The sequence below is a fragment of the Podarcis gaigeae genome, assembly GCF_964106915.1.
Source record: "Podarcis gaigeae genome assembly, chromosome: 8".
NCBI classification, from domain to species: Eukaryota; Metazoa; Chordata; class Lepidosauria; order Squamata; family Lacertidae; genus Podarcis; species Podarcis gaigeae.
Genome location: NC_139684.1, coordinates 10,490,257 through 10,510,715, shown reverse-complemented (window position 1 = coordinate 10,510,715; position 20,459 = coordinate 10,490,257). Strand labels below are relative to the sequence as shown.

Sequence of the window (20,459 nt, the reverse complement as noted above, 5' to 3'; positions counted from 1 at the left end):
TCTGTGGCCACAGCATGAAGCCCAAAAATGATACATCCACTGTTTCATTCAGAATGTTTTTCCCCTTGTTTTCCTCCTCTAAAAACGATGTGCGTGTTATGGTCAGGTGCGTGTTATAGAGCGAAAAATACAGTAACTTCCGTAGGGCCCGGGACCTCTAGGATGCTGCTATTTATGGACCTTAAGGTCCTCCGTGGGGCATACCGGGAGAGGCGTTTAGCCATTGAAACTTGGCTGTGGAGGAGGCTTGTCCACATGGGCTTGGGCGGGTCCACTCCTGAGCTTCTTCACCCTGTCGGTTTGGCAGGAGGCGCTGCGCCTGGAGCTGGAAGCAGAGCGCGAGGAGATGCTGCAGCGGCTGAGCCAAGAGCGCGAGGAGATCCTGGCCCGCCATGAGGCGGAGAAGGAGGAGCTGAGCGAGGAGATCACCAGCCTCCAGCAGGAGCGGGATGAGGGACTCCTTCTGGCCGAGAATGAGAAGCAGCAGGTGAAAGTCTGGGGGACGGGGAAGGAAGGAAGGAAGGAAGGAAGGAAGGAAGGAAGGAAGGAAGGAAGGAAGGAGGTGCAAGCAGTGATGTAGCATGGGGGGCCCACGGGGGAAGTTGCCCCGGGTGCAAAATTCTTAGGGGTGCAAAATTTCAACACCTAGTGCTCCTGTATTGAAGTTGTATGCTTCCCTCACATGGCTCCTCCGTGCGAAACAGGAAGCGACCTCACCAGGCAATGGAACAATTCTTTTAGGCATGTGCATGCACGCTCCATCTGTTTACCCCACCACCCTGCTCTGCATGGCCTCGGGCCCTGGCAACCCATGCTATGCCACTGGGTGCAAGGCCCCAATCCACTGCCAGCTCTGCAAGACTCCCCACACACTGTAAATTCCCCAAAGCGGGACACCCAATCTTGCCACAGGGGAACCTTGCCTGGTGCCTCTCCTCACTGGCCATAGCCCAAGGATTTGGGGTGGGGAAAGAGAAACAGCCCACTTAGCTCCAGAAACCACCAAGGCATCAGACATCGCATATTTGCACGATTCGCTGTTCCGCCAATGTGGAAGTTGTGGCGTTGAGCCTCCCTCAGTGCGCAGGAGGGCTACAAGAGTGGAGATGTGGCTCCCCACTGTGTCCCCCTGCTGCTCCAGAGGCCACTACTGACTCCCTCGCCCCCTCGCCCCCAGGCACTGTCTCTCAAGGAGTCGGAGAAGGCCATTCTCCTGGAGAAGCTTTCAGGGGTGCAACAGAGTCTGGCCAGCGTCAGCCTGGAGGCGGAGAGGCACAAGCGAGACGCTCAGAGTCTGCAGGAGCAAGAGCGGGTAGGCGGTGTCAGGGTGGGGGGGGGGCCCTGTCCGATGGAGAACAAATGTCTGTGGAAGCAGGTGGGCAATATTTGCACCACGAAGGGCCAGCTCCTGCAACCTGGCTCAGCTTAGCTGAATGGGGCAGGCTTGAATTGTACTTTTGTTTTTTTCTGAACCCCTCGTCCCGTCCCGTCCCCCCCAACTTTTTTCTGGAGCAAGGAGTTCTGCAGTGCTTGAAAGCCCCCTGTGTTGCTGGAAGCTTTATTCTGCCTCTCCCTTTTCGACAGCGGACGTGGAAGCAGATGTTTCCAATTTGATTTCGACACTGAGGGCTAGAAACTTGCTCCATCTTTTCCTTTGTTGTTTTAAGCATGATCTGAGTTTCTCCGGAGGTTGCACCCTTTGCCTGGTGCTTCAGCCTGTGTTGCATACAAGCACGGCTTTTTCTTTTTTTAAAGCCGGAACTTAGTTGGGTGCCATTGCCGTTATAAGAGAACAAGTTCATGGTGAGTTCCGGCACCTCCTTTTCTAGAAAAATAGCATTGTATACAAGCCCACCCTGGCTGGTAGGATATGGAGCGTTATGCAAGGATAAGCCAAAAAGCAGAAGCCAAACTCCTTGGCTCTGTGGGGCTTCGTTCCAGCCTCTTCCTCCACAGCCTTTTCTGTATTATTTTCTCCCTCTGGAAAAATTTTTCCTATCTCCATTATCCAGACAAAATGGTGCCTGGCTGCTGAGAGGTGGGGGGTGGGACGCTTCTTCTAGGCCAGAGAGCTCCATTTCTTCGCCTTGTTGCAGAGCACCATCAACTCCTTGAACTCGGAACTGCGGGGCCTGCGTGCCCAGTTTGAGGAAGCCATTATGGGCCACGAACGGGAGGTGAAGGTCCTCCACGAACAGGCCAGGGATCTGATGAAGCAGCGAGAGTCGGCCCTCCGTGAGGTGAGGGGGCGATGAGAGGGAGGGAGGCCTTCATTGAGATTCAGTGACAATAACACCACCACCTGAGCTGCTGAGTAGTCTGGGGAAGACCAAATTACCTATTTCCTCCTAAGGTAAGGGCAATGGACATTGCTAAGCCTGGCAGGACAGCTTACTCTATGGCATTAACCCCTTCATACATTAATTAGACTTAAGCATGTTGGTTATGCGAGGCTGGTTATCCTACCATTCTTCTGTTACCCCTTCAGTGGAGCAGCTGCTTTGCACTGCATGTAAAAGCCCCGGGTTCAAGCCCCTGCCTGAACCCAGGAGAGCACCTGCTGCTGCAGAGGTGGACAGGCTGAGGGCCTAACCCTTCACAAGGCAGCTCCCTGCACTCCTGCCCCTGCGCTTCAGGCAGCCTCAGAATTCCAGGCAGGAGCCTAACTCTGGCTCTTTGCTCCATCCTCTTCCTGGCCAGGTGGAGGAGCTGAAGATGCAGGTGCAGATGGTGGAGGACGCGAGGGACCAGACCCGCCGGGAGCTGCTGGAGGCGCACCGCAAGTCGCGGGAGGCCCATGAGGCCCTGGAGGCTCAGCGCAAGGAGGCCGTGGACCTGCGGAGGAGCCTGAGCGATGAGGCCAAGGAGAAGGAGGCCCTGCAGAGGTCCAATGGAGAGCTCCGCATTGCTGTGAAGAGGGCCGAGAGTGAGCGCGTCAGGTGGGGAGAGAGAGGATCCTGCTGCCTTCTGCTCCAGGGAAGGGGAGAATGGGGGGGGGCAGGGTTTGACTGCCTAAATCCCACCTCTGCCACAGATTTAATCTCTTCCTCCACCCCACATGGTGTCTCTCGGCCTCAGTTCTTTGTCTGTAAAAGGGGCATACAGTGGTGCCTCGCAAGACGAAAAGAATCCGTTCCGCGAGTCTCTTCGTCTTGCGGTTTTTTCGTCTTGCAAAGCAAGCCCATTAGCGGCTTAGCAGATTAGTGCTATTAGCGGCTTAGCGGGTTTAGCGGATCAGCTGATAAGCGGCTTAGCGAATCAGCTGTGAAGCGGCTTAGCGGATCAGCTGTTTAGCGGCTTAGTGGATCAGCTGATAAGCGGCTTAGCAGCTTGGGAAAAAGGGGGGGGAGGAAAAAAACTCCGCAGGAACTCGCAAGACATTTTCGTCTTGCAAAGCAAGCCCATAGGAAATTCGTTTTGCGAAGCACCTCGAAAACGGAAAACCCTTTCGTCTAGCGGGTTTTCCGTTTTGCGAGGCATTCGTCTTGCGGGGCACCACTGTAATGGCAAAGTCAGTTCCACAAAGTGGATGGAGGAAACATGTGGTAGCTTTGCAGCTTGGCTCCATCTTGGCGGTTGATTCCTGGGCCTCTCACCCTGAGGGCCGGAAGGACCACGTCGCTGGCGTCCAAACACCCCTCCTCTCTGCTTGCCTCCAGTTTGAAGCGGGCCAACGAGGAGAAGGAGCAGAAAGTCGCCATCTTGGAGGAGGCCCGGGCAGCTGTGGGCAAGGAGGCAGCCGACCTCCGCAGCAGCCTCCAGGACGTGGAGCGTTCGCGGCTGGAGGCCCGCCGGGAACTGCAGGAGCTGCGGCGGCAGGTAAGGCCTGGCACGGGAGAGGGGAGGGGCTGCCAGGGAAGTGGGAGTCATGACTCAACCTCCCTTTCCACTGGGTGGAAAGAGACAGCAGGTGCACAGTTAGTTATGCAAAGGCGAGACTAGGTATTCTGTGGACTACTGCTCTGGCCAATTGATGTCTTGCCAAATGCAAGGCAGCTCTTTTAAAATGAGATTCAGAGGCAATACAAACACAAGTGAGCGAGAAGGTTAAAGATTTTATTCTAAACAGCAAGCATTATATACATTACCAAGCAAGCACTTCGATATGCCACTTGGAAGCCCTCAAGAAGCGGAGAAGCGACTCCCCCAGGTAGCCTTAGTTTGCACGGCCCTGCGATCGATCAGTCTGTGCACAAGCTTCTCAGAACTCGGCCCAACACCATCTGATTTATAGGTGTGGTTTGCCTGAGTACCTATGTGCTCCCAGCTAAGTATAGATTATTCATTAGCCACCTCTTCCAATGACTCACTTTCTTCAAACAATGTCCAGCATCAAAAGAAGGTACCCAGCAGCATCACTTCCTTCCAACAGATTAAAAAGGTAAAGGTAAAGGACCCCTGACAGTTAAGTCCAGTGCAAACGACTCTGGGGTTGTGGTGCTCATCTCGCTTTACTGGCCAAGGGAGCGTTTGTCCACAGACAGTTTTTCCAGGTCATGTGGCCAGCATGACGAAGCTGCTTCTGGCGAAACCAGAGCAGCGCATGGAAATGCTGTTTACCCTTCCCGCCAGAGCGGTACCTATTTATCTTCTTCCACTTTGACATGCTTTTGAACTGCTAGGTTGGCAGGAGCAGGGACCAAGCAACGGGAGCTCACCCAGTCGCGGGGATTCGAACTGCCGACCTTCCGATCGGCAAGCCCTAGGCTCAGTGGTTTAGACCACAGCACCACCCATGTCCTTCCAACACATTGGGACTAGGAAATTAAAGGCTGTTCTTCAGCCATCAAAGAGCTTAGAGAGGAGGAAACAAACAGGAGCAGGAATGATAACCATGTTAGAGCACTATCTCCTCAAAATACAAATATCTTCTGGATAGATTGCCCATACACACCCTCTTCCAATTCCCAGGACATGGTGGATTTCAGTGCACTGAAAGCAGCACTTTTGAGATGCTTTGGGGCAATCTTGCAGCTCCTGCCAACGTAGAGCAAATCTCATTGTTGATGAGTCTGAATCATGGGTGCTGGCTTTGAGGTTGTTCAGTATAGACAGCTTTAGCATGCTCAGGCGTTGTCTTGCCTCCTTGTGGGTTGATGCTTTGGGTTGTACCCCTTCCAGCGGCACTGCCGGGTTGAATGGGTAGCCCCGTCTATAGTGCATTCCAGCATTTTGAAGTTTTTCTGTATAGGTTTTAAAGGCACGACTGTGATTTAAGGTTGCCAGACACAAATCCTGCATAATAGGTCATTTTGGCCTTTCCATTCCAGACTGTCAAGTATGGAAAGTTCTTTTTAAATGGTCTCCTTAGTAGAAAAGCAGGGAAGTTCGAATATTATGACTCTGGACCTGCTGTTGACAGTTTGGAAGTGCTGGCCTGCTATGTCTGCTTACCCTAGATCAGAGGCATTAAGCTTAAAATTAGGGAACATATGTTAAGTCGGTAATGATTCACTGGGCCAGAGATGTGGGCTATAACATACAATTTGAGGACTGGGAAAAACTATGGAAGGAAGGTTTAAAATTTACTGCATGTATGACGTTAAAAGAAAATGTTATGAAAATGTTTTATAGATGGTATATGACACCGGTAAAATTAGCAAAAATGTATAAGACATGTAATAAGTGTTGGAAATGTAAAGATGAAGAAGGTACTTTTTATCATATGTGGTGGGAATGTAAGAAAGTGAAAGACTTCTGGGAAAAGATATATAATGAATTGAAGAAGATTTTAAAATATACATTTATAAAGAAACCAGAAGTCTTTCTGTTGGGAATATTAGGAAATGAGATAAAAAGAAAGGACTGTAAATTCTTTCAATATGCAGTAACAGCAGCAAGAGTGTTACTGGCCCAGAAATGGAAACAACAGGAAATACCGACTGTGGAAGAATGGAGAATGAAGCTGTTAGACTATGCGGAGCTGGACAAATTGACAGGGAAGATTAGATATTTAAGAGACCAAAAGTTCATCGAGGACTGGGGGAAATTTGTGGAATATCTGGAACATATAAGTGAGGGACAGATAACGCTAAAGGGATTTAAAGAAGCACTGTGAAAAATTAAGAAGTATTGTCTAAAAGGAATAGAAAGAAAGATATAAATAATGTCAATATAAATTTAAGAAATGCGTAATTTAAATATTAACTATGGATGATTTACGGAAAAGCTGAAGGAAGTCCTGAAAAGGAATAAGTTGTGAAAAAATTGAGGTGAAACTAATATGTTTTTGTTTTTGATGTAAACTAATAAAAATTTATTCAAAAAAAATAACAATTAGGGAACATATGATTAAACCAGGAAATAATAAAAGGAAGTAAATCTTGGTCTTCCAGAGATTCTGGTAGGCCTCTCACCTTGGAGAGAATTATTGCCTGCTTCCTTCAGACAAAGCTGTCTCTCTCTAGTTTTGGCTTCTAGTTTATTGATTTCCCCCAATCTGTCTGATTCCTGAGTTTAGAGCTTCATTTGCAGTCTTTGGGACATCAGAGACCCAGGTTTCTGCCATGTTGAGTCTTTTCTCGATCAGGGTCAAAGGTGCTTTTAACTCTCAGGTTAGATCTTGCCTTAGATCTCATCTCATCTTGTTGGGCAGTGAGGTCAGTGAGAAGGAAACTGGCAATTGCCTCATCTCTCAGAGAGTTTTGCTGCCTTGGCTGCCATCCTTGGGCTGCTCAGAAGTTTGAAGTTGATCAATGGGCTCACCTGATGGTTTTCGTTTCTGTTCTGGTGTTAAATGGGATCCCTAGTGCATAGTCTATAATGAGCATGTCTCGCAGAATCAATTTTTTAGGTTTTCTGGTTGGATTGGAAGTTTGATAGTACATGGGTAGTTAGAATAAAAGAATTAGCTATCTTGTTAGATGTTCAAAGTGCCTGAATGTGGGGGTTCCTGTTCATTCACTGTAGGGCTCCATCACCCCCCTATTTCTTGCCCCCTCCTCCTTGACGCTTTCTCTCTTCTCTTCCCCAATTCTCTTTCTCACGTTTTCATGCCACTGCTAGGGCTGGGCGATATATTGCTTGAAACCAGTTTGAAGGCCATATCATGGTATCAGTTTCCTAATTTTTGGCCTCGTAATATATTGCAAATCATGATGCGCATGTGTGTGCTATGCAAAAAACGCAATGTGGGGAGAACTTTCAATGCTTCTCTCGATTCCTGCAGACCCTTTGACTCTGCTGCCCCAGCTCTCTCACAAGAGCAGAAAATTACAATGTCGGGAAAACCGTGAAGCCAGCCAATGCCTCTACATGTTGTTGTTGTTTGTTTAGTTGTTTAGTCGTGTCCGACTCTTCGTGACCCCATGGACCAGAGCACGCCAGGCCCCCCTGTCTTCCACTGCCTCCCGCAGTTTGGTCAAACTCATGCTGGTAGCTTCGAGAACACTGTCCAACCATCTCGTCCTCTGTCGTCCCCTTCTCCTTGTGCCCTCCATCTTTCCCAACATCAGGGGTCTTTTCCAGGGTTGCCTCCACATAGCTCCATCGTTATTTCAGGCATTGTGATATATCGGTATATCATGATGTTTAGCTGGTGATAGACCACAATGTTGAAATCCAGATTTTGCCCAGCCTTAGCCGATGCCTTTTTCCCCCTGCATCTCTCTCCCTCCCTCCGTCCACCCACCTTCTCTCTGTTTTTCTGGTTGGAGTCAGCTAGCTTCCAAGAGTGTTTTGGAAGATGTTTCGGAAGCTTGTTCCGCCTTTGGCTCCGATAGGTTTGGCAGGCTTTGGAAACTGTTCAGGAGCCTGCAGGACCTGTTTTCCACAGGCTGAAATGAGCCGCGAATTGCGGCAGCCTGCGGCATTGCCACATCCTCCCTCTCGAACCTCCTTCTGCCCCTCTGAAAAGACAAGGGCCCGTCCGTCTCTGGGTCCACCCCCTTCGCTCTCTCTCAGCTTGCAAGAACCAGGATCCCTCCCTTTGCCACCCTTTGCACAGGTCAAGATGCTTGACAGCGAAAACACCAAGAAAAGTCAAGAGGTGGCTGAGCTCCAGGCCCGGGTAGCCCTGGATGAGCAGCGGGACGAGGAGAGCAGGAGGGAGTCTTTCAGCCTCAAGCAGAAGATTGTGGAGAGCGAAGCCACACGGGAGTCGACCCGGAAGGAGGTGAGGGCCTGGCCTGCAAACCTTTCATGGCTGAGCATTGTCCTGGGCAGCCAGGAAATCCCCTCAAGCTCTTCTGGGGTGGGCGCTGCTTCCTGGGACCTTGATATATGGCGAATTCCCACGGCAGAGTGCGATTGACCTGAGCCCAGCCTTCAGGGTGCCCGTGGCTGAAAGCTCCGTTTCTGATCTGTCATGTGCCTTTCATTTCATTTTGTATTTTTATTTGTATCCCGCCTTTCTGTATTACTGTATTGAGCCGAAGAAACAACAGAATACAGTGGACGCTTGCTTTGCGAACGTGATCCGTGAAGGATGCACATTCGCAACCCACAGCATTCGCAACCCGCGTCTGCACACGCACAGGTTGAGATTCAGCGTTTCTGTGCATGCGCAAAGCGCTATTTAGCGCTTCTGCACATGTGCGATCGCCGAAACCCGGAAGTAACCTGTTCCGGTACTTCCGGGTTTCGGTGGTCTGCAGCCGGAAAAAAACACAACCTGAAGCGACTGTAACCCGAGGTATGACTGTCGCACAGATCACATACCTAATAACTATCTGATCCAACACAAAAAAGTCACAATAAAAGCTTTTAAATAAATCAATATCCAGTGATCACTTAGAATAGCATAGTAAACAGTAAAATTAAATATCAGCAAGTAATAATTAAGCAGCTTGCACTTAACGATTACAGTAAATAATTACTAACCTTTAATCGGTAAAAAAATAATGACATAAAAGACCACAAAACAGACCCAACCATGTAAAAGGATCAAATTGAGAAACAAGGACACACAACTTATAAAATTATTGGCTCATTCTGTGAGCCCTACCACTGACTAAGGGGGGATGGCCTGCATCCCTCCCCCTTAGTTGCTTGTGCGCTTATTTAGGAGTAAGCCCAGCAGAGCTTACATCTGAGTAGACCTGCACAAGACCGACAGTTTTACTCTGAGGTTCCTCTGGTGAAAACTGAAGCCGGGGCAGTTCAGTTGGTAGCACTTCTTTGCCTCTGACTCTGCCCAATTCTTGTTTGTCGCCCCCAACAGACTTATTTTATTGATTAAATTTATATACCGCACCCCTCATCCAAAGATCTCAAGGCAGTTCACAGAATAAAATACACCAGTAAATAATTAAACCAAGGCAACGAAACAGTAACCCAACCTTCCCACAGACATATTTAAAAGGCTGTGGGATATTAATCCGCCAAAGGCATGGTTTCTCCAGCTGCCTGAATATATGCAATGAAGGCGCTGGGAGAGCATTCCACAAATGGGGAGCGACTGCAGAAAAGGCCCCGCTTCGCGTTGCCACCTTCCGGGCCTCACCTGGAGGAGGCACACGGAGAAGGGCCTCTGATGGGGAACACAGAGTCTGGGGCGGTTTCTATGCTTGTCCAGCCTCTGCCTCTTCTTCCCTTCTCGCCAGCTCCTCAACCTGCAGAGGAAGATGGTGGACTTGGAGGGCGAGTTCCGCCTGCGGGAGAGAGGCCTTCTGGGGAGCCTGGAGGAGGCCCGCGGCAACGAGAAGAAGCTGATGGACAACGGCCGCAACCTGGAGATCAAGCTAGAGAAGGCGCAGGCCGAGGGGGCTGAGCTGAGCCTGCGGCTGAGCGCCTCCGAAGGACGGGTCCACGGCCTGGAAGCGGAGCTCGCCCGTGTGGAGGGCCTGAAGCGCGATGTGGAGTTCAAGCTGGGCCGCCTCCACTCGGCCCTCCGGCGCACCATGGGCATCGGCCACGGGGGCCGCGCCCCCAGCCCTGCCTTCAGGGCCCGTGGCAGCTCCCCCAAGAGGCTCTTCTCCCCCGCGAAGGGTAAGTGCCGCCATCTGAGGGGCAGAGACAGCCACAGTCCACTGGCCTTTTGCTGAGATCTTGGCGGCTTTTTAACACTGGCAGCCACTTCCTTCTTGCTTTCTCTATCTAGGGGATGTCACCACAGATGGACCAGGGAGCCCCACACCGCAGGCAGGCAGCTTGGCCTCCCGCCCCCTCTCCCCAGAGCTCGCTGGCTCCCCCAGCCGGAGCGAGCAGCTGGTAGCTGACATCGACCCAGAGGTGGTGCGTTCCGCACTCCGGGACTTCCTGCAAGAACTGAGGGAGACACAGCGAGAGCGGGTATGGCTGGCGCACGGTCGGGTGGATCTCTGCTTTCCCATGAGGTTCTGAGCCTTCGTGGGCCCCTTCCACGCTCGGATCCTGACAGCCAGTCGCCTTGTCATTCTTCCTCCCTTCCTCTCCCCCTTCCCGTCTGTCCTCCTTGGGGTCCAGGATGAAGCCCGTTCCCAGCTGGGCACCTTGAACGGCCAGCTGGCAGAGATGGAGGCCGAGCGGGACGTCTCTGTGACTCGGGCGCAGCAGCTGCAGAAGCAGGTGGCCGAATGCGATGAAGGTGGGTTGGAGGGGGTCTGAGGTCTCTTGTCTACTCTGCTGTGTCACCCTTAAGGCTGGGCAATACAGTGGTGCCTCGCAAGACGAAAAGAATCCGTTCCACGAGTCTCTTCGTCTTGCGGTTTTTTCGTCTTGCGAAGCAAGCCCATTAGCGGATTAGCGCTATTAGCGGGCTTAGCGGGCTTAGCGGATCAGCTAATAAGCGGCTTAGCAGATCAGCTGTTAAGCGGCTTAGCGACTTAGAGGGTCAGCTGTTAAGCGGCTTAGCGGCTTAGCGGATCAGCTGTTAAGTGGCTTAGCGGCTTAGCGGCTTAGTGTATCAGCTGATAAGCGGCTTAGCGGCTTGGGAAAAGGGGGGGGGGGAGGAAAAAACCCCCGCAGGAACTTGCAAGACATTTTCGTGTTGCGAAGCAAGCCCATAGGAAATTCATTTTGCGAAGCACCTCGAAAACAGAAAACCCTTTCGTCTAGCGGGTTTTCCGTCTTGCGAGGCATTCGTCTTGCGGGGCACCACTGTATCTGGTTTCAAACATTGCGATAGATCACGAGCTGAACATTGCAATATACTGATATATCGTAGTGTCTGAAATAACAATGAAGTTGGTATTCAACTTCATATCACCAGCTAAACATTGCAATATGCTGATATGTCCCAATGTCTGAAATAAGGATGAATTAGCTGGCTTCATGGTTTTCGCAACATTGTGAATTTTGCATAGCACACACAAACACCGTGATTCGTGATATATTGCCAGGTCAGAAGCTATGAAACCGATAACACAATACGGATTTCAAATCGCTTTTGGACGATATATTGATATATCACCCAGCGCTAGTCACCACCAGCCTTGTTTCTGCGGTGGTTTTTCAAAGGTTTCCTTGAATAACACCCCCTCCTGAGTTTTGTATGAAGAGCGAAAGGGGGGGGGAGGGTTTAAGAAAACATCTGCTAAGCCGTTAAACTGCATTTCCCATGGGGAAGTGAAGTGCGGGGTGCCCCCCCCACTAAAATAAATGGTAGTTTCTGCCTAAGAGGAGCTGGGTCATGAATCTGCCTGGCCTGGCCTTAAGGACCTAGCAGAATGTGGCAGGATGGAGCCCATGTGAGGGGGGGTGGGGCAAAGGAGAGGTCTCTTTCTACTCATCAGCCTTAAGGGACTGGGGTGGGTGGCGCCATTTCATGCTGAGAGATTGGGGGGGGGGGCACTTGCTGACTCCGCTGAGTCACTGTGAGCTCCATGCCGTGATGTGTCCTTGCTTTCCACCAAGATGGAGGTTTCTAGGGGAGATTTCAAGGGCCACAAGCCCTGCCTTGCCCTCCCTTTGCCCTGCCTCTGCCTGCTGAGCGCTCTGCCCTCTTTCCTTCTCTGCAGGGAGGCGCAGTGCAGACGGGAAGCTGAGCGGTGCCCAGATGGCCCTGATGCAGCAGGAGGAGACCCTGCGCCGGAACGAGAGGGAGCGCAAGGCCCTGGCGGACAGGTTGGCTGCACTGGAGCGGAGCCTGCAGGCGGCCGACAGTGAGCGCAGGGCGACCCAGGTGAGGCCACGCTAGGCAGGGAAGTGGGACCACAGGGCGAGGAAGGTGCCCAGGAGGAGGCCGGTCTGCGAGCAAGGAGCTCCACCTCCGCTCCCTGCCCCCCTCACTCCTTCCAGGACCTGGCAGCAAAACTTGGGGGGGGGGGGACAGTGGACTTGAAGCTCCCTCCCCAGTCACCAGGTCCATCACTGGATTGGCCAGGAAGGGGTTATTTTACACACACAAGGCCTAGCTGTCAGCTAATCTGTGTGGGTTACTCCTCTGGTGGGGTAGGAGAGCCGGGGTGGGGAGAATCCACATCTGGCAACCAACGTGCCGCTTTGGTTTCATATCATATCTGGGTAAAGGTAAAGGGACCCCTGACCATTAGGTCCTGTTGTGACGTGGGGTATGTGGTTTCAGCTCTCTTGACATAATATGCTGGAGACAGTTCTCTAGTAACACTTCTTTATTAAAGCAACAAGACTGAAGACCTGAAGAGGGGAGAGCTACATTTATAGGGACAGGGAACTAGCTAGAAAGGATACATTTTGGAGGGAACAATCTCAGGCAATCACAGTCCTGCCTTTTGGAGGAAACCAATAAGACAGAGGATCCAAATACAGCAGCTTAAATGAACCAATAGTAGCTGTACCCTCTGGAACCAAAAGGCAGTTACTTTACCCTAATGCAAATACAGACAATAATAATACAGATATAAAATCCTTTGACTCAATACACAACAGGTCCAGTTGTGGCTGACTCTGGGGTTGCGGCGCTCATCTTGCTTTAGTGGCCGAGGGAGCCGGCGTACAGCTTCCGGGTCATGTGGCCAGCATGACTAAGCCGCTTCTGGCGAACCAGAGCAGCACACAGAAACACTGTTTACCTTCCCGCTGGAGCGGTACCTATTTATCTACTTGCACTTTGACAGGAGCTCACCTCGTCGTGGGGATTCGAACCACCGACCTTCTGATCGGCAAGTCCTAGGTTCTGTGGTTTAACCCACAGTGTCACCCGCGTCCCCTAAAATCTGAGTAGATTAGTCTAAAATGCCCGGGACACAAATTTTCACGGTCGTCTAGCACCTATGGTGGTTCATTGACCAGAAGTAATGTATTTAGCGTTAACTCTGAAAGTGTATTCTCAATTCTGACCAAACTAAGCCTCCTGGTGTATATTTTGCTACGATCAAGGAACAAAGTTGGGCGGCTGCCAAGGGGCCTGGCAGAGGCCAAGGAATATGCTGAGCTGGTAAGGGGGGGGGGGGCGAGCAGCAGCAGCAGCAGGTCCAGCTCAGGTCTGGGCCACCAGTCGTGCTCTCCCCAAGCTTGCCACCGTTTCTTGTAGAGAAAGAGGCTGCTGTTCCCCTTTCTTGGATTAAAAGTTGGAAGAAGGGGGTCCCCATGTGATGGGGGTCCACGAGAGGGTGAGGAGAGGGAGAGAAGAAGAAGAAGAAGAAGAGTTTGGATTTGATATCCCGCCTTTCACTCCCTTTAAGGAGTCTCAAAGCGGCTAACATTCTCCTTTCCCTTCCTCCCCCACAACAAACACTCTGTGAGGTGAGTGGGAGAGAGGAGCAGGAGGCATGGGGGGCACTAAAGTGTGTGACCACTGCCTAATAAATGCTAGAAAACGTTTGCTTAAATGTTGGCTCAGAAGAGACATTCTTTCTTGGCGAATGTTGCTGAGCTGGTCAAATTCTTATGAAATGTTCCCTCGTGATACTTGAACTGCTCTGAAAAGTGTTGATACCACAAGGTGGTTTTGGGTTTTGCTTTGTTTTTAAAGTGCCACTGAGCATGTTCAGAGTGCTTTTCCATGCCTGGGGCTGGTCCTGGCTTCTCTTTGGAAAGTGTGGCACTTGTGTGGGTGAGATAACTTGGCTGGAGGAGAGCAGTGAGATCTCTTGAGTGCTGGTGGGGAGAATTAATCGCCAATATGGCCAGATGAGAAAAAAATGGTTGTTTTCAAGGCTGCCTCCCCCCCCCCCCCCGCTTGGCATGGTTAACCCTGGAGGTTTTTAACCATGTTGTTCTGTGTGTGTGTGAAACAAGGGACGCCAGTGGCGCTGTGGTCTAAATCACTAAGCCTAGGGCTTCTTGATCAGAAGGTCGGCGGTTTGAATCCCTGGGATGGGGTGAGCTCCTGTTGCTCGGTCCCTGCTCCTGCCAACCTAGCAGTTCGAAAGCACGTCAAAGTGCAAGTAGATAAATAGGTACTGCTCCTGCGGGAAGGGAAACAGTGTTTCCGTACACTGCTCTGGTTTCGCTAGAAGCGGCTTAGTCATGCTGGCCATATGACCCGGAAGCTGTCTGCGGACAAATGCCGACTCCCTCAGCCATTAAAGCGAGATGAGCGCCGCAACCCCAGAGTTGTTCACGACTGGACTTAACTGTAAGGGGTCCTTTACCTTTACCTTTTTGTGTGTGTGAAAGGGGGGTGGAGTCCCATTCCAGGTCATTTACTCCCCGGACAAATGTGAGGTGACTGAATTCTTGGAGGAAAAGAGGCAACTTTAGGGGGAAAGAGTTTTCCCTCACGACTGAGGGAATTGCCAGAAGTCTCTGGCACCTCCTTGAAACCACTGACACCCCACCACCACCATAAAAAGAGAAATAATTTATGCAGAGGAAAAGTTAAAGGAAGCATATCCTTCCCAATGGGAAAAAGGAGGCAAATTCTAAGGCAATTAATGCAGATGAAGCCCAGAACCCTAAATTAGCATTGCGATTCCTCTGGAGTCCTTCAGAGTTGCCAGAGAGACCCCTGGAAGCCATTGGCTGAGAGGAGCAAGAAGACCCTGGCAAAGTGCAGCTGTTGGACCCCTCTGTGCCCCCCAAAATGCTGTTTGGCCTGCTGTCCAGTTCTGCCTCTCAGCAGGTTTTCATTCCCTTTAAGCCAGGGGTCACCAACCTTTTTCAGCTGTGTGCCGGTCCACCATCCCTCAGACCATGTGGTGGGCCGGACTATATTTTGGGGAAAAAGAAGAACGAATTCCTATGCCCTCAAAATAACCCAGAGATGCATTTTAAATAAAAGTACACATTCTACTCATGTAAAAACACGCTGATTCCTGGAGCGTCCGCAGGCCAGATTGAGAAGGCGATTGGGCCGCATCCGGCCCAAGGGTCTTCGGTTGCCTACCCCTGCTCTAAGCTCTCTGTTCCCTCTGCTGGGGCTTCTTCAACCTGGCCAGTTTCCTCAGAAAAGGCCTGAGGCAACTGGCAATGGCCGCCCTCTCCCTCCTCTCTTCTTCCCTCAGGAGAAGATCGGCAAGATGAAGGCCAGCGAGGCCAAGCTGGAGCTGGAGAAGCGTCGCCTCAAAGACATCCTGGATGCCTCCGAGAGCCGCAGCACCAAGTTGGAGCTCCTGAGGCGGTCGCTGGAGGGTGAGCTGCAGAGGTCCAAGCTGGTGCTGAGCGACCGCGAGGCGGAGATCCAGGGGCTGCATGACAGAATCGACATCCTACAGAGACAGGTGACTCCCCTCAAGCCGTCCTGATCAGTCTAGCCTGCACTGACTGGCAGCAGCTGCTCTCTGGGGCCTCTGAGAGGAGGGTGGCTGGGTGGGCAGGATCCCTCTTGCAGGTGCTTCTGGGGACCTCCATGGTCAGAGCCTGGAAGGCTTCTTGCGATCACAGGAGGTGGCAGCCGGCTCTGCTTGTCCACAGTTTGTGGACAGGACATGCAACCGGCAAGTGGGGAAGAGGATTTCTTTGCCTGCCACCTCTCAAGAGCCGCTGGGACACCGCTTCTATACCCTCCAACCTTTCTCCAATGAGAATAGGGACGTCCTATTCAATAAAGCCCCAAACGGCCTCTGCCCAGCATACCTAAGGAGCGTCTCCATCCCCATTGTTCTGCCCGGACACCAGCTCCGAGGGCCTTCTGGCGGTTTCCTCCCTCCCTGTGAGAAGCGAAGTTACAGGGAACCAGGCAGAGGGCCTTCTCGGTAGTGGCGCCCGCCCTGTGGAACGCCCTCCCACCAGATGTCAAGGAAATAAACAACTATTTGACTTTTAGAAGACATCTGAAGGCAGCCCTGTTTAGGGAAGTTTGTAATGTTTGATGTTTTATTGTGTTTTTAATATTCTGTTGGGAGCTGCCCAGAGTGGATGGGGAAGCCAGCGAAATGGGCAGGGTATAAATACCTCCTCTTCCTCCTCTTTCTTCTAGCCCACCTATCTGAATAGGTTGCCCCAGCCTCTCTGGGCAGCTTCCAATATACAGTGGTACCTCAGGTTACAGACGCTTCAGGTTACAGACGCTTCAGGTTACAGACTCTGCTACAGTACCTCAGGTTAAGAACGTTGCTTCAGGATGAGAACAGAAATGGCACAGCGGCAGCGGGAGGCCCCATTAGCTAAAGTGGTGCTTCAGGTTAAGAACAGTTTCAGGTTAAGAACGGACCTCCGGAACGAATTAAGTTCTTAACCCGAGGTACCACTGTATATAAAAACATAATAAAACATTAAACTTAAAAAAAACAACCACTTCCCTATACAGGGCTGCCTTCAGGTGTCTTCTAAAGGTTGTATAGTTAATTTTCTCCTTGTCTTGGGTGTGTGTGTGTTGCATAACTCCTTTTCCTCCTACATTTCTCGGATGAAAATAGGGACGTCCTAAGGGAAAGCGGGACATTCTGGGATCAAATCGGAAACCGGGACAGCTTCTGTAAATCTGGGACTGTCCCTGGAAAATAGGGACACTTGGTGGGTCTGAACCGGGCAGCCTAATCTGTGTTGTCTCCAACCCCCAGGTGTCTGAGGCAGAGCAGAAGGCCAGTGCACTGCAGCTGTCCTTAGACCGCCTCAGTCTCTCTCTGGCGAAGGCTACGGAGGCCGAGAGCTCCCTGAAGGAGAAGGTGCAGGGGCTCAGTGCCTCCCTCTCTGAGAGCCAAAACAATGCCAGCTCAGCCCAGGAGAAAGTGCTGCAGCTGCAGAAGGCCCTGGCGGCCAGTGAGCATGACCGGAGGGTCTTGCAGGTAAGGGGGCTGAGTGCCAGGCAGGCCCTTGGGCTGCAATTTGCTGCCTCCTCGCCCTGGGTTGGCTCCACTGGTAAGTCCCCCCGCCCCCAAGAAAGGCAGGTGAGGCAGCAGAATGGGGGAAGGGGGATGGCTTCACAGCAAGAACCCACGTCCACGTAGTCGCTTGTTTCAGGAGCGGCTGGATGCGGCCCGCCAGGCCGTCTCGGAAGCCAAGAAGCAGAACGGGATCCTCTCCGAGCAGCTCCAGGCGATGAAGGGGCAGCAGGGGGAGTTGGAGCTGCAGAAGGAAGAGCTGGAGGGGCTGGTCAAGCAGCAGGAAGAAGTGAGTCCCTGGCCCTCCCCACCCCTGGGCAGAGCATGGGGTTGGGGGGGTTGGAGGAGAGACCCCTTAGGGGGCAGCGGCAGGAGGTTCCCCCAGCAAAAATATTCCAGGGAAATGGAATTCTGCGACCTGCTGCGCAAATTCTGCCAGGCATGCATAATGCAATGCAGAGCGGTTTTATTGCTTGGGAAGTACCGTATTTTTCGCTCCATAAGACGCATGTTTTTCCTCCTAAAAAGTAAGAGGAAATGTCTGTGCGTCTTATGGAGCGAATGTGTGGCCGATCACTGGCTCCCTTTCCGGCCCCAGCCCCTTGCCCAGGCCTCCATTGCTGAATGTTCTGCAGACGGAGGCTGTTTGTTTCCCCAGTGACATTAGATTATCTGTCTGAAAACTGTAGAAATGGCTCCCTTTCCTTTCCTAAAGAAGCTGCAGAACTGTGAGTTGAACCCCATAAAAACAGGATTTTTTCCCCTTTGCAAAGTAAGCTCAAGAACTTTGAGCTGATTCTCAAAAGAAGGGGCTTTCCCCCTTTGCAAAAGAAGCTGCAAAACTGTGAGCTGATCCTGCCAGAAACAGGACTTTCCCCCTTTCCTTTTCTAAAAAGTAGGTGTGCCTTATGGTCTGGTGCATCTTATGGAGCGAAAAGGTCCCAGCAGCGTTTGGCAGACTCGAGCCTGAGATGTTTTCGTCGGGAGTTTTTTTAATGGAAGTTTTGGGGGTTGAGGGTGGGATCCTATGCCCAGAGCCGGGCCTCCCCACCCCCGAGCCTCCCACCTGTTGCCCCAGAGGCACCGTGCAGGTGGGCAGGGGCGGAGGAAGCTGAATGGTCCTGCCAGGGCGACCTGCAGAGCTCCACATTGCCTTTCTCTCCTCCCTTCCATTGCAGCTGGTGCGCCAGAGCCAGGAAAGCGAGGCCATCGGCCTGCGGAGCCTGCAGAAGGTGCAGGGCGACAGGCGCCTCTTCCAGGAGCGCGTCAGCAGCCTGCAGCGTGCCTTGGCGCAGCTGGAGAACGAGAAGCGGGAGGCAGAGCGCTCGTCCCTGCGCCTGGAGAAGGACAGGAACGCCCTCAGGAAGACCCTTGACAAGGCGAGCCCCTCGGGGTCTGAGCAGAAGGGAGGGCAGGGGCCGGCGCGATGGGCAGGTGGTCTGTCGGAGCTTGCCTTCCTTCTGAAAGAACAGCTTGAGCATGCACAGAGGGCCTTTCCGTGAAGAAGCACATCCGCAAGAGGCAGCAGGGTGTAGGGGGCGGGTGCTCAGCTTCCTGACACCTCTGCTTTGACACCCCCCCCCCCAGGTGGAGCGGGAGAAGCTGAAGACCCACGAGGACTCTGTGCGCCTCTCTGCCGAAAAGGGCCGCCTGGACAGGTCCCTCGTCAGTTTGGAGCAGGAGCTGACAGAGGCTCAGCAGCAGATCCGGCTCCTTGAGGTAACGACTCTTCCCCCCCCCCCCCCAATGAAGGTTTTCCTCCCTCCCACAGCTAACTCAAATGTTCCAGTCTGTCTGGGGGCATGTGCAGAGGCGACCACCAAACCAAGAACTAAGACACTTCATTGGCAACTCTTTCCGTTTAAAAGAAGTCATTCTCAAGATGGTAAATGTTGTACCCAGTCCCTCTGTCTGTGGTTGCCTTGTAGGAGCTTGGTCACATCTCCTTTCTCCCTCTGCTGCAGCGGTCCTAGGCACACCTACTCAGGAGGAGGCCCCTTCCCAAGTGGTCTGTGGGGTTTCCTCTTTGGGAAATCTGACTCCTGGCCAGGCTCTGGTCCCCGCTTTTAGGCGATGCTCGAATTTCCCAACTCGAATTTCTTCTGTTCTGATTGGTGTGCTCAACTGCTTTCTCTCCTTTGATTGGGCTGCCTTCCCCCTGGAGGAGAAGCTTGGCATCATCCGGAGGACCCTAGCGTGGAGTCATGTGCCCTTCCCAAGTGCCTCTCAGGGGAGCAGCCCTGCCTGCTCCAACCCCTCCCCCCCAAAGGCCCATGCTGGACCTCAGCCATAGAATCACAGAATCCTAGAGTTGGAAAGGGATCTAGTGCAAGGGTCAGCAGGGGGCCGGTCCACTGTCCCTCAGACCTTGTGGGGGGCCGGACTATATTTTTTTTTTTGGGGGGGGGAGAATGAATTCTTATGCCCCACAAATAACCCAGAGATGCATTTTAAATAAAAGCACACGTTCTATTCATGTAAAAACACCAGGCAGGCCCCACAAATAACCCAGAGATGCATTTTAAATAAAAGGACACATTCTGCTAATGTAAAAACACGCTGATTCCCAGACTGTTCGTGGCCTGGATTTAGAAGGTGCTTGGGCCGGATCCAGCCCCTGGGCCTTAGTTTGCCTACCCATGATCTAGTGCAACCCCCTGCAATGCAAGAATACGCAGCTGCCCCTTGCGGGGATCGAACCTGCAACGTTTGTGTTATCAGCACCACGCTCTAACCAGCTGAGCTATCCAGCTGCCTTGGCTAGGAGGAGACAAGGAGCCCTGTCTCTCTCCACAAGGAGTTTGGAGGGGGAAGAGAGAAATGCCTGCCGGTCTCCTCCTGCTGGTTCTGCCTTTGGCCCTGTTAATGAAATGTGAGTGTTGCCAACCCCACAAGGAGCTAAAGGATTCAGCATAGCCCATTTTTGCCTCGCTTCTCTGGTTCAATCACGGAGGGGCAAAAGGAGCTCTGCCCAACACTGACCACCCATCCCCAATGGGCCTTTGCCTAGGCTGGCAGGAGATCAGTAGGCGCTGCACATGCTTCTGAGGCTTATCTCCAGTCTTAAAGACTAGAAACTTGGCTATCAAGTTGAAAGCAGAGGTGGTTGCAACTATTGAATTCTGAGAGATTTGCTGGGGAGGCGGCTGGGTGCCGCAGCAACCATGAGGCTCGAGAAGGCACTGGGCCCCCTGGCGAGGTTTCCCTCCACTCTCTCCTTGCCCAGGCACAGGTGGCAGAGTTGGAGCAGGCCCAGACCAGGGTGGACTCCTCGACCCGACACCGGCAGGACCTGCAGTTGGAGGCCGAACGGCTGCGCAGCTCTCAGCTCCAGGCAGAACACACCTTGGATGCCCGGGAGAGGGCCCACCGGCAGCGGGTCAAGGGCCTTGAGGAGCAGGTGGGCTTCTTTCCCCG

General features: G+C 52.3%; 1 protein-coding gene across 3 annotated transcripts in view; it reads left to right on the top strand.

The window, feature by feature from the left end:
- Positions 1-20,459, top strand: part of CROCC (ciliary rootlet coiled-coil, rootletin) — a 71,866-nt gene that overhangs the window by 50,498 nt on the left and 909 nt on the right. For all 3 annotated transcript variants that reach the window (XM_083750046.1, XM_083750045.1, XM_083750047.1), the window contains 16 exons: positions 308-487; positions 1,178-1,312; positions 2,097-2,240; positions 2,701-2,939; positions 3,660-3,819; positions 7,946-8,113; positions 9,543-9,927; positions 10,040-10,230; positions 10,384-10,504; positions 11,877-12,040; positions 15,285-15,500; positions 16,782-17,006; positions 17,182-17,331; positions 18,221-18,421; positions 18,630-18,761; positions 20,269-20,442. In XM_083750046.1, coding sequence (XP_083606172.1) covers positions 308-487; positions 1,178-1,312; positions 2,097-2,240; positions 2,701-2,939; positions 3,660-3,819; positions 7,946-8,113; positions 9,543-9,927; positions 10,040-10,230; positions 10,384-10,504; positions 11,877-12,040; positions 15,285-15,500; positions 16,782-17,006; positions 17,182-17,331; positions 18,221-18,421; positions 18,630-18,761; positions 20,269-20,442 — 2,985 coding nt within the window. The remainder of the gene's footprint in view (positions 1-307; positions 488-1,177; positions 1,313-2,096; positions 2,241-2,700; positions 2,940-3,659; positions 3,820-7,945; positions 8,114-9,542; positions 9,928-10,039; positions 10,231-10,383; positions 10,505-11,876; positions 12,041-15,284; positions 15,501-16,781; positions 17,007-17,181; positions 17,332-18,220; positions 18,422-18,629; positions 18,762-20,268; positions 20,443-20,459) is intronic.